This window comes from Ovis canadensis, chromosome 22 (genome assembly GCF_042477335.2).
Source record: "Ovis canadensis isolate MfBH-ARS-UI-01 breed Bighorn chromosome 22, ARS-UI_OviCan_v2, whole genome shotgun sequence".
Taxonomy (NCBI): Eukaryota; Metazoa; Chordata; class Mammalia; order Artiodactyla; family Bovidae; genus Ovis; species Ovis canadensis.
In genome coordinates, this window is record NC_091266.1 from 40166686 (window position 1) to 40180526 (window position 13841).

The window sequence follows — 13841 nt, forward strand, 5'->3', positions numbered from 1 at the left end:
TGTATTAAGAACTTAGTAAAAATCGAATCCTTCCAACAACCATACTGCAGAAGAAACAGGCTCAGAGAAGGTGAGTTTAAGACTCCAGTTTTCACATGTACTGCAAAGGCGCCTGCAGTGGGAATATTGGCTGTGATCTCCCTCCAGGCACCCAGGCTGCGGTAGCTGGGCCTTCCTTCTTGAAGAGGGTGGGGAATCCGCCTGCGCGCTGGGTCGGGTCGCCCAAGGGCTTCTGCGTTCAGGTTTCCTTTCAGCGCCCGGGGCAGCGCGGGTCCCTGTGCACACAGCCTAGGCCGGGCTGGCGTCTGCCGCAGCCTGGCGCTTCTGAGAAAAATAGGGGAGGGGCGACAGACTTCCTGGTTGAACTTTAAACTCCATTGGGAGCTCGGCCTGTGCTGCGCTGCAATGTCCGGCGGAACGGTCAGGAGCCTGGGGAAGGGTGAGGCTGCCCTTCGCGATCTGCAGCGGGGATCTGGGCGACCCTCGGCCGCGGGTCGGGGTGCGGCTGAACCTCCTGGGAAGGCACCCGCCCGGGGAAAGAAGCCGGGGCCGCAGCGCGCGGGACCTCTCCACCGCTGGGTCCGGTGGACACCTGGAGGCTGGGGGTCCCTGCCACTCTCTGGGCTGTAACTGCGTCCTCTTCTCCCCGCAGGAAGCGCGCCCCCGGGGCCCGTCCCCGAGGGCCTGATCCGTGTCTACAGCATGAGGTTCTGTCCTTACGCCAAGAGGACGCTCCTGGTCCTGAGGGCCAAGGGAATCCGGTGAGGACTAAGGAGGGGGCTGCTCCCCGATTTGGCCATGAACCAGCTGCTGAGGAAGGCCTCAGTGGGAAACTCTGGCAGGACCCATTTACTGCAAAATAAACTATTTTAAGCCTTTCCGAGATAGAGCAACTTATGGACCCTATCCCCAAGGTAGGAGCGGGGCGAGGGGGCCGATGCCACAGACTCCACCAGTCTGGGACATTCCCTTTAGATTAGCCATTTTATGGATTAGAAAAGCTAGACCTCCAGTAAAGCTCGTGGTATGCAGGGATCACAGCAAGTGTGCTCACAAGCAGCAGCTCTTTGAGCTCTGGCAGATCCTGAGTGCTGCTGTGTTGCCCTATATCCCAGTCCAGAGTCCTGGCCTTGACACTCCTCTGGGCAGAGTGCTGAGTTAATTGTACTGTGCATATTTCTATAGTTTGGGTTATTGGTTGAAGCAAATAAAGTGTCTGTGCCTTAAAATTCACGCTTTGGGGAAGCCACACAGCAAGGTTATTGACATAGGCGCTTTCCACAAGAAATATGCAAGTCACTGGTTTTTCTCTGACACTGAAGAGCCACTGGAACCTTCTCCCTAACAGTGACCTTTGGAATCTGTTGAACAAACATTAGATGCATGTGGTGTGGAAGTTTTAAGAGATAGTTCCCATTCCAAAGAAATTTTCTATCTATGTGCTTAGAATGTATAAACTTCTTTTAGTCTTCTAGGGGGAGAATTAAGCAGGCAATTCCTTTTCCCTAAAAAAGGTAAGATATATTCCAAAGGGTAAAAAAAAAAATTATTTATCAATTAGTCATCACTTCAGTAAGATTTCCACCATATTCTGGGTGAAACTGATTCTGAACACATAGCAAAATATTCAACATTTAGTAACATTTATCAAAACATTGTCTTATCTAAATATTGTAATATTTACTGTATTAGTCAGAATCTCTTGCAATTAACAGATATCCAATTCAGTTGGATTGGAAAAAGACATATCTTGTGCTCATACAGGTGAAGAATCTACAGTGTAACTCCCAAACTAGATTGTAACTCCCACTCCACAGCTAGAGAAAGCCTTTGCACAGCAACAAAGACTCAGTGCAACCAAAAATTAAATTAAATTTTTTTTTAAAAGAAAAATCCTCTGGACTTCTAGGTTGAAAACAACCCTATTTTACTAGCACAGTTTTCAAAGGGAAACGGGATTGATTTACCATAAAAATGTGTGTATGGGGGTGAAAGGTGGTAACAGCTGCTGGGCAGTGCAAACAACAGAGGTCTACTATGTTCATGGATTAGTTTACCTCCCAGGGGACTTCGATTAGAGAGGTAGCTGACTTTACTATGGGGCTTCGCAGGTGGCGCTAGTGGTAAAGAAACTGCCTGCCAATGTAGGAGACTTAAGAGATGCAGATTCGATCCCTTGGTTAGGAAGATCCTCTGGAGGAGGGCATGACAACCCACTCCATATTCTTGCCTGGAGAATCTCTATGGACAGAGAAGCCTGGCAGGCTATACAGTCCTTAGGCTCGCAAAGAGTCAGACATGACTGAAGCGACTTAGCGTGCATGCACACTGACCATATAGCATTATCAGTTCAGTTCAGTCACTCAGTTGTGTCCAACTTTGCGACCCCATGGACTGCAGCACTCCAGGCTTCCCTATCCATCACCAACTCCCAGAGCCTACTCAAACTCATGTCTGTTGCACCAGTGATGCCATCCAACCATCTCATCCTCTGTCGTCCCCTTCTGCCTTCAGTCTTTCCCAGCATCAGGGTCTTTTCAAATGAGTCAGTTCTTCGCATCAGGTAGCCAAAGTACTTGAGTTTCAGCTTCAGCATCAGTCCTTCCAATGAATATTCAGGACTGATTTCCTTTAGGACTGACCGGTTGGATCATTATAGAATCTACTAAAGCCTGGTTTTCTCTAAAAGGCACATCTTCCAACTTGTTGCAGCAGGTATATTACCTTGTTGGCTCATCATGCCAGATTACCAAAATGCATGTGTGTTCTGAGAACCTTCTTTATTACAAAAGCCCAGAATTTACCTTTTGTTTTCGTAGTATAAAATTTCAGAAATCTTGATAATTCCTTGGCAGAGAGCCTCATTATTCTTGCAGTGGCTTGTATATGAGTGTACAGTAATCTGTCAGCAGACAAACCCTTTAATACATACACACAAATGCCTCTATTCTGGCTATTCCTTTCTTTCTATGGGAGAGAGGGTAGGATTGTGTGTTTAATCCTCAAGCTAAATGATTTTGTAGCTACTCAGGTGGATGGGATAAAGGAACAAAAGATGTTGGGATGTATTTTTTCTGAGTAACTAATCGGTTCTATTGAACACTTATCCAGCTTTGACAATGATATGGACCTGAGACCTGACTTTAACAATTATATGAAACTCCCCTTCCTCTTAGTAAGTAAGTAAAGTCATTCAATCATGTCCGACTCTTTGTGACCCCGTGGACTGCAGCGCACCAGGCTTCTCAGTCCATGGGATTCTCCAGGCAAGAATACTGGAGTGGGTTGCCATTTTCTTCTCCAGGGGATCTTAAATCTTTCAGGCAGGACAGAAATCAGATCTAAAAACAATCTTAATATAGTTCGGACTTCATCTGTTTCTTCTTTATGGGTTTATTTAGTGTAATTTACTCATGTGCCATTTAAAAAAAAATCAATGCATGGAAATTTAATCTGAAAGCTTATTTTGTGGATGAATTTTTTGGATTCCTTAATATTCTTGTAAAAATTGATGACCTTTCTATTCAGATTAGCAAAAGAAACTGAATTTTATTAATACCATGTTGATTCTCATGTAGTGAGACCTGAACAAACTCAATTAGTTGGCTCAGATATTTTTGCAATTAAGATACGTCTTAGTCCCAAATGTAATATCTAATTGACAATCTTGAAGAATTTCCACTTATTTATTCAACCAATGTGTGTTGAGTACCTATCCGAAAATGTTTATATATCTTCATACCATTTGAATCTATTTCAAACTTTGCTCATTTACATGTTTGTTTATGACTATGACCAAGACACACAAGCAGATCACTGCTTTCATGGAGCTTACATTCTAAGGAGGTGACATAACAAATATGTAATTAAGTTAGCAAAGTAACTTCAGATGCATATCTTAAGTTCAATGAAGAAAGTAATTCAAGAGCTATAAAAAAGGCCAGTGTGGTCAGATCATAATGACCAAAGCAACAGTCATAGGAAACAGATGTGACAGGTAACCTAGGGCCAGATCACATGGCATAAGAAGGGGTTCAGAGTTTATCAGCATTGCAGTGAGGAGCAATTGTTGTAAATAAGCAGGAGGGTGGCCTCATCCAACTTACCTTTGTATATGGAGAGTGGGGACTTCCCAGGTGGCTCAGTGGTAAAGAATCCACCTGCCAGTGTAGGAGATACTGGTTCAGTATCTGTGTCTGGAAGATCCCCTGGAGAAGGAAAAGGTAACCCACTCCAGTATTCTTACCTGGGAAATCTCACGGACACTGGAGCCTGGTGGGCTACAGTCCAAGGCCATGGGGTTGCAAAGATTCTGACATGACTTAGCAGCTGAGTACACGTGCGTGAGTAGAGTGGCTGACTGTAGGGAGGCCACAGTGGAAGCAGAGGGGCCAGTGGGACTACCGTAGAGGTCCAGGTGGCAGGTGATGTCTTGGACGAGGTGGCAGCGTTAAAGCTGAGAAACAGATGAAGCCAGGCTGTGATTTGAAGGTCTAGCTGACAGGTCTTGCTGATTTGAGGAAGAGGGGGTAGGGGGAAGGAATCAAGGCCACGCTGACTTCAAATTTTGGGGTCTGATCAGCTAAGTGGGTAATGGGACTGATGACATTTTATTCGGGAATACAAGAAAAATGTTACTGTCTTCACTGTCTTTTATGTGTTTTTCAGGCATGAAGTCATCAACATCAACCTGAAAAATAAGCCTGAGTGGTTTTTCAAGAAGAATCCCTTAGGCCTAGTGCCGGTTCTGGAAACCAGTCTGGGTCAGTTGGTCTATGAATCTGCCATCACTTGTGAGTACCTGGATGAAGCATATCCAGAGAAGAAGCTGTTGCCAGGCGACCCCTATGAGAAGTCTTGCCAAAAGATGGTCTTTGAGTCCTTTTCTAAGGTGCGTGTTTAAGAAATTTCAGCTCCTATTTAAAATGTCTTTGTTTTTAAAGCTGAATCAGTGCTGTCACTCTTGGTTCAGTGATTTGGGAGGGAAAGAAACGGGATTATGCTCTTGCCGGCTCTGACATGTCCTATGCGCCCTTTCATGATCTGAATCCTATTTACTTTCCTAACACTTTATATTCTTGTCATGCTGAAATTTTTCCCAGACTTGCTACCTTCTTCTCTAGTCTTTCTAGAAGACTCTTCCCCTTTCTCACTTTGCCTCGTTGTCTCAGGTTCTCTTTCGTGCAGTCTGCACTCCTGTATGAGTGGAACCATAGAGGCTAAGGGCTGACTGTACTGTGCCGATTTATATAAGGGGTTTGAGCATTTAGATTTTCCTATCCGAGGGCGGGGTATCCTGGAACCCAACCCCCACCTCCGCCCCCACCTTGCCACCCCCAGCAAACACTAAGGAACCACTGTACCTGTCCAGAGACTGCTGTCTTCCAGAAGCTTGTTAGTGCCCAGCTCTGTTCCCACATGTGCTAACTTTCCTCTGTGGGGACTGCTGCCTTCTTGTATGTAAGTTGTATGCCTGTGTGTTGTACCAGGGCTGTGAGCTTCTGAGGATGAGAGCCGTGTTTCCTAGGCTCACTGCGTAGGCTTGTCACCAGCCCTGCCACTTCTTAGCTGTGTGACTCTAAGCAAGTTACTTATTATTTACTTCTGTACCTCAGCTCATGTATAAAATGAGTATAATGAGGCCACTGAAAAAAATCAGTTAATATAGAACACCTGAAGTCCGATACATGGTAAATACTCAGTGTTAGCTCTTGTTCTTCTAGCCACAGTGTTTATCTGTGAGCACCTCCTGTGTGTTGGCAACAGCTCCTTATGGGCTGAGTAATGGCATTCCTGTAGAAGTACTTTCTGTGTTTGAATTAGCATTAGTATTAATTCAAACAATTAGATTAGTTCAAACAATTAGTATTAAAAAAGAAATGACCAACAGTAGACCATGTGAATAGCCACATCAGGTTATATCTACATAATATCTATATAATTCTGATAGTTCATCAGGATATATGTCAACATAATAGGAAACATCTTGTCTCTAGGGAAAGAAATGGTAAAAATATATATATATCTAGAAAGTGAGACTTGTAGGAAGAACATATTGTTTAAGGAGACACTGAAAAGGGAAAAACCAGTGGGGAAGGAAGAGGGAGTCTGGCTTAGCAGAATGAAAGTGATTGCCACTGTCAAAGATGATAGACAGGGAATATGGTGTTTACAAGACAGATATTGGAGAATTAAAGAATCGTAATACTGAGATTCCTTGTAGTCTAGAAAGAAAAGGAGCTAACAGCTGGAGATACCCACCGTTCCTTCCCTGCTCACACTCAGAGAAGAGGTTGGCTTAAGTACCACATGACCCCATCCTCCTGACCACAGCTCAGCAAGCCAGAAATGCCCCAGCTGTACCCCAGACCAATAATTTTTTTCCTGAAAACTTGGGAATGAGACACAAACTAAGACAATAAAGATATTGAGGTTTTGGAGCTGTATGTTTATATCACTGGAGACTTAACAACCCAAAGACACACAATAAAAGAATTTTTAGGAAAGCAGAGGTTAAGAACATTGCAAAGGGAGTTGACATTTGGCAAATAATATGAAGCAGACATTCAAGGAGAAGCAGAGATGAAAGACCATCCAGACCCAGATGGAAATGTGGAAGGAGTGGCTGCCTGCAAACCTTCAGTTCCAATGAAGGCAAGCTGTACCAACATGGACAGGCTTTCTGGACATTCTCCTGTACTTTTACGAGGGCTTGCTTACTTACACTGGGACAAGTGGATTTCTGTCTCTTGCAGTGAGACAGTACCAAAGACAGCATTAAAACACAAACACCTCCACCACAAGCATTAAAGCATCTGCTGCTACACCTGTCAAGTCTTCAGGTTGTCAACCACTTTGAGCTGTCTTCTCATGCTTGTCTCAAGGTAGAGATCAGGAAAACCTCCTTCCCAGCTCTCTTTGCAGCTGGTGCCAAGGCCTGGGACCTAGGCTCTTCCTCTCACGTGCACACATGGTAGGGTTCAGTTCAGAAATGAGACATGTGGAGAAGTAGGCATGGGGTGGGGCACCGGTTCTGCTGATGAGAGTGGCTGGTGGCAGAACTCCTGGCTTTTACGAGCTGGGATGACTGCAAGATTCAATTCCAGCCTGGCATCACTAACCTTATAGTCCAGCATCTGGCAGGGACACAAACTGTAGCGTCGAGTGCTCAGTTCACTGGTGGCAAAGTGAAAGTGAAGTCACTCAGTCGTGTCTGACTCTTTGCGACCCCAGGCTCCTCCGTCCATGGGATTTTCCAGGCAAGAGTACTGGAGTGGGTTGCCATTTCCTTCTCCAGGAGATCTTCCCGACCCAGGGATTGAACCTGGGTCTCCCGCATTGCTTCCCATCAGGTCAGTTTCCAGCATGATTTTGGAATGGGCCAGTTCAGTTCCAGACCTGTTTGTTCAGCCTCTCAACAATTCAATGAGCAACAATTCTATCAGTGTCCTTTTAAGATATGTTTGACTCAAACTCAACAAGATGGCTGCTTCTAATTGCTCCTTATAAAATCTTGACTTTTTACAGCATCTTAGGTCACAAACTGTTTTTAAGAGTACAGAAACTGTTTTTCTCTGAGTACAGAAACTAAAGTTTCTAGAACATCCTGACTCTGGGACTATAAGGGTTCTATGGTGCTTTTATATGAAGGGGCTGATATAGTTAGCTTTACACTGATAAACTAAGAAATTTTTCTCTGTCTAGGTACCATCTTTGATGGTAAGCTTTCTTAGGAAGCAAAATAAGGAAGATTGCTCTGACCTAAAAGAAGAACTGCATAAAGAATTCAGCAAGCTGGAGGAGGTAATCAACCCCTTCTTGATTTTATGGGAATAATACATGATATCTATTTTTTTCTTCTATTCTTTTTTTTCATATTCCCATCTCCAAAATCACTTTAAAGTAATTAGCAATAACACCAAAAAGGAAATTTTAGTTTACAACAGATAGCTATAAGCTGTTGTGTTTAGGATATAAATGAAAACACCTAAAAATATTTTATCATGGACTTGCTTTTAGAACATTTTATTTCATTGACATTAAAATATCAAGGAAAAATGTCACCCACATTTCCACAATTTGCCACCTGTTTTAATTTTTCTATGCTTGTTCTATGTATATTTTTAAACATTAACCTAACTGTAATCAGAGCATAAATCATTCGTGTTCTTTTTTCTACTTAATATTATATAATAAACATTCCCCGACACAAAGAGATGCCATGAATTAGACAGACACTTGAGGAAGCCCAGATATAGTTTACCTGCTTTGCGGGAGAGCCATTTGGACCTTTACACAAGAATTCCTCTTCCATTCACACTGAGCATTAGGTTTTTACTGAGGGAAGACACAGTTCCTGTTTCATATGGAAATGCAGGCTTCTATCAGTAAGTATGAATTTTGCTGTAGATTATTTCAGAAACCTTTTTTTTTTTTTTTCCCATTAGGGAAATTCTATTACTCTCTCTCTCTCTCTAGTCGCTAAGTTGTGTCCAACTCTTGCGACCCCATGGACTGTAGCCTGCCAGGCTCCTCTGTCCATGGGATTCTCCAGGCAAGACTACTTGAGTGGGTTGCCATTTCCTTCTCCAGGGGATCTTCCCAACCCAGGGATCAAACCCGGGTCTCCTGCACTGCAGGCAGATTCTTTACCAACTGATCCTTGAAGTTTGCTGTTTTTTTAAAAGCTGTGAATGAGTGTTTGATTTTATTGAATGCTTTGTCTGTTTCTATTACATCTTTTCAAATGTTCATAAAAAATGTTTTCCTTTAAACTGAAGAGTATAGTATAACTAACAGATTAAGGAATGATGCTAAAGCTGAAACTCCAGTACTTTGGCCACCTCAAGCGAAGAGTTGACTCATTGGAAAAGACTCTGATGCTGGGAGGGATTGGGGGCAGGAGGAGAAGGGGACGACCGAGGATGAGATGGCTGGTGCATCACTGACTCGATGGACGTGAGTCTGAGTGAACTCTGGGAGTTGGTGATGGACAGGGAGGCCTGGAGTGCTGTGATTCATGGGGTTGCAGAGTCGGACACGACTGAGCGACTGAACTGAACTGAACAGCTTTTTCTGGTGTTGAACCATGCTAGAATTACTGGGATAAAACCTAATTGTTTTAAATGGTTTTCATATATATTCTAAAATTAGTTAATATTTAAAGAATATTTGTATATTTGTTTATATAGTAGATTACTTTGTTATAGTATCTTTATTTGGTTTTTTATATCAAGGATATTCTCACCTTATAAAATCAGTTGTTACTTTTTCTGAATGTCTAAGCTCTGAAACCATTTGATATGTTTGGGCTATTTCTGTAAAATAGTTGAGTCTGGTGTCTTTTATGTGGGTAGAGTTCAATTTTTAATGGTAATTAATTTGGGGGGGTGTTGTATTTTTTCTTAAATCATTTTGGTAATTTCTATTTTTACTGAAAATTGTCCGTTTCATCTAAGTTTTCGTGTATATACAGACATGAAGATGATCATGTTTCCTGATTTCAAAAAAATCTCTATGTACAACTATAGTTGGCCCTGAACAATGTGGAGGCTGAGGGTGCTGACCCTCTGAGCAGTAGAAAATCCATACACTTCCTGCTAAATTTGGGGTTAGTTGGGAGGCATATAAGTTTGTTCCCATCTGTGCTTATAGACTCCCAGTTAAAGACTCATGCTTTGAAATGAGTATGATCATTTCCATGTTTCAGGCTGCTGAGAGGTTATTTCCTTCTGACTGAAACTATAATACTTACTTTATTATGCACAATATAATTACCAGTCACTACAGTTTTAAGGACAGCTCCAAACAATATTGATTCATTGTACCATTCTGAGTACCTAATAATTCAAGGTACTCTACTGAACAGTATGGGAGGTAGAAAGTTATAGACGCAGATGGTTAATTTGGTGGTAGACCAAAAACATACTCAGGTAGATATAAAGAACTTGTTTACAATGCAGAATATTATAAGGGCCCTGAAAAAACCTATGGATATCTTATAAATGGCAAAATGGTTTGGTGTTAATTAGCTAGATAATAATCTCAGTTCTTCTCTTTGTAAAACCGTAATACCAATTCACCTTCTTAAATTTCAGGCATACACTTTTGTGCTTGGTTTTCAAAGAATTTTACTTGGCATCTGTTTAATAATGAATCTAGTTATTTCCAATATATTTTAAGTAAACTTTTCTACTGAAGTATTATATGCAGAGATTTACCCAAAGCACAAGAGTATAGCTTGATGAATTTATCAAGTAAACACAACCATGAAACTGGCACCCGTATCAAGAAAGAGAGTATTAGTTTTGAATGATCTTTGTACTTCATACAAATGGAATCATAATACTCACTCTTTGGGGTCTGACTTCTTTCATATAATATCAAGTTTCTGAAGTCCATCTATAGTGTGTGTAGTTAGTTCATTCCTGTACTTTGCATAGTGTTCCAGTGTATGACTACTGCACAGTTTATTCATTTTAGTCCTGATGGACTGTAAACATTTCCGCTTTGGGGTTATAAAATAGTGCTGTGATGAACATTCTTACACCTATGTTTTAGTGACTATATGTTCACATTTTCAAAAAGTAGAATTACTGGGTTATAGAATATGCATGCACTCAGCTTTAGTAGACAATGTTAAAAAAAAAAAATGGCTAAACCAATTTATACTCCTGTCAGCAGTGGGTCCACAGAGTTACTAACTTCATCTTGTTCCTTTTAGCCTTTCTGATGAATGTGAAGTGGTATAACATTTTCACTTTAATTTGCATTTCCTGAATGACTCACGTAGCTGAGCACTTTTTCAAATGATTATTGACCATTTGCAACTTCTCATTGGTGAAATTCAAGTCTTGCCCAATGTTCTGATGAATTGTTTGCCTCTTTCTTATTGATTCCCAGGAGTTCTTTCTATATTCTGAATACCAGTCCTTTGTTGGGTATGTGTATTGCAAAGATCTTGTATTCTGTGGCTTGTTTTACTTTATTCCCCTTTCCAGTAAAATAGACTGTTTTGCATTATCCCAAACCAAGAGATTCTAAAGCTTAAGCTAATCAGACAAACCCCAACTTGACTATGTCAGGGCAAAAGTTGCTACTGTCGCTTACTTGACTTGCCTTACCAGATGCAGAAATAAGAAGTATTCTTATGCTGTTTAATGTTCAGATTCTGACTGATAAGAAGACAACCTTCTTTGGTGGCAATTCTCTTTCTATGATTGATTACCTCATCTGGCCCTGGTTTGAATGGCTAGAAGCCTTGGAGTTAAATGAGTAAGACTTTGAATTTTTTTGCATAATTTAAGATAATGATAACTGGAATTGTATATACTAACCTTTTAATGGGCAAAATTAATGTATCTCATCAAGTAGATTAATGGGAGCAACCAACAGAAGGATACTTTGACTTTCCAGGGCATGTCCTATACCTACACTCATGATTTTCTCCCATCTCTGGGGGTGGGCCAGGGTGGGGAGTTCTGTGACAGGTAGTAAAATGTTTGAAAAATGATTTACTCCTTCCTTCTTGGTTAAAAATCCATAAGGATATACATTTTCATAAGGATGTCAGGCAGGATTGTGTGACCAATGCCACCTCCAATTTACCAGCAAGAGTCCCACACTGTTATCCAAACTCCATGTTTTGAAGTTTAGCAGCCACCTTAGCTTACTCCTACTTCCTAGAGCTTACAGTTACTATTAGTCACAATCTGACCAGAGAGTAATAAATATGTAACATTCTTGGTCATCTTTCGTTTTCTCAATTTAAAAAAATATCAGTCTCAGTTTGGACAAGTTCTTAGGTTAACTGAGCAATTCACTTCACTCTAGTTTTAGATTCCTCTTCCACAAAACAAGGACCTCTACAATATCTTTCAAATCTCATATTTTATGATTATGCCTATCTTAAAGAAATATTTCTAAAGGACTACTTGAAAAGATTAGAGGAAAACAATATGAAACTGGTGAGTTACAGGAGCATTTGCAATGCCTTCCTACTTAGCCTTGTTCATCCCTTCATTCTTTCCATCTCCCGCAGGTATGTAGACCATACTCCAAATCTAAAGCTCTGGATGGCATCCATGAAGAATGATCCCATAGTATCATCTCTCCCCACCGATGTGAAGACCCTTCGAGGTTTCTTCAACCTCTACTTGCAGAACAGCCCCGAGGCCTGTGACTATGGTCTCTGATGGAGACAAGAGTCAGCAATGAAGACACAGCTGATGCTTTGCTTCACTAATATGAATAATACCATGCTTTTATTTTACTAAGTGTTCTCATGTCTTATTGGATCACCTTCTCTGATTTGACATCAAATTTGGCTACACTGTGGGCTTTCCTTAAGACCCTCCTGCAGAAATATAAACATATTTCCTGTCTCAGAATGCTCTAATGACTAACGGCTATCACAGTCCATGCTGATAGACTGGATGATAAACTACTTATTCTTATAGCTGATCATGAGCTGGCCTCAGACTGTCCCTGTGCTTGCCTCTCATAGCTGATCTCTTGTTCACATCATTATGATTGCTTAATTAGATCTTCAAAGTTTTCTGACCTTATGGCTTCTGCATATGCCTTTCCCCTGCTTGGAATACTCTCCCTTTTCCTCATCACAAAGCTCATCCTTTAAGTATTGCTATGAATTGAATTTTGTCCCTCAAAATTTGTAGGTTGACGTCCCCATTCTCAGTGTCTCAGAATGTGACTGTATTTGGAAGCAGGGTCTTTCCTAAATGAAATGAAGTAATTTAATGTGGCCCTACTCCAGTATGATTAGTATCCTTATAAAAGGGGAAATTAAGAGACAGATACACACAGAAGGAGAGCACCATGTGAACACGAGGACAGTTATTCACAATCTGGAATACATTCTCCATCATAGCTCAGCAGGAATCAATCCTACTGACACTTGATCTCATACTTCTGGCCTCTAGAACTGAGACAATAAATTTCTGTGTTTAAGCCACTCAGTTTGTGGTACTTTGTTAATGGCAACCCTAGCAAACTAATACAACCATCAAGAGGTGAGTGGGTAAATAAATTGTGATATATCCATACCATGGAATAGAAAGGAATCAACACAGCAGCATGGGAAAATTTAAAAATAATTGTGCTGCATGGAAGAAGCCAGACCCCCCAAAAAGAGTATATACTGTATGTGTAATTATTGAAAATGCAAACTAACCCAGAATGTGAATAAGCACATCAGTGATTCCCTGGGAGTGAGGGGCAGGGCTTCAGTGGTGTATGGGTATGTGTGGTGAGAGCCAATAAGGAAGGACCTGAAGGAGCACAGGAAAACTTTTGGAGATGGTGGATATACTCATTATCCTGATTATAGTGATGCTTTTATGGGTAAGTCAAAAGTTATCAAGTTGTTTATATACATATAAAGTTGTTTGTATATATATACACACACAGTGAATTATACATCAATTATATCTCAGTAAAGGGCTGGAAGAAGCACAAGCTGGAATCAAGATTGCCGGGAGAAATATCAATAACCTCAGATATGCAGATGACACCACCCTTATGGCAGAAAGTGAAGAGGAACTAAAGAGCCTCTTGATGAAAGTGAAAGGGGAGAGTGAAAAAGCTGGCTTAAAGCTCAACATTCAGAAAACGAAGATCATGGCAACCAGTCCCATCACTTCAAATAGATGGGAAATAGATGGGGAAACAGTGGAAACTGTCAGACTTCATTTTTTGGGGCTCCAAAATCACTGCAGATGGTGATTGCAGCCATGAAATTAAAAGATGCTTACTCCTTGGAAGGAAAGTTATGACCAATGAGATAGCATATTAAAAAGCAGAGACATTACTTTGCCAACAAA

The 13841-nt window shown here is 41.3% G+C and overlaps 1 protein-coding gene across 1 annotated transcript; it reads left to right on the forward strand.

Annotated features, from left to right (window-relative positions):
- Positions 1-63: 63 nt before the first annotated feature.
- LOC138427537 (glutathione S-transferase omega-1-like) lies at positions 64-12973 on the forward strand. The gene is made up of 6 exons (XM_069567049.1): positions 64-439; positions 653-761; positions 4669-4891; positions 7705-7803; positions 11168-11274; positions 12041-12973. The coding sequence occupies exons 1-6, from the start codon at positions 406-408 to the stop codon at positions 12192-12194; spliced, it is 726 nt and encodes a 241-aa protein (XP_069423150.1). The 5' UTR covers positions 64-405; the 3' UTR covers positions 12195-12973.
- The last annotated feature ends 868 nt before the right edge of the window (positions 12974-13841 follow it).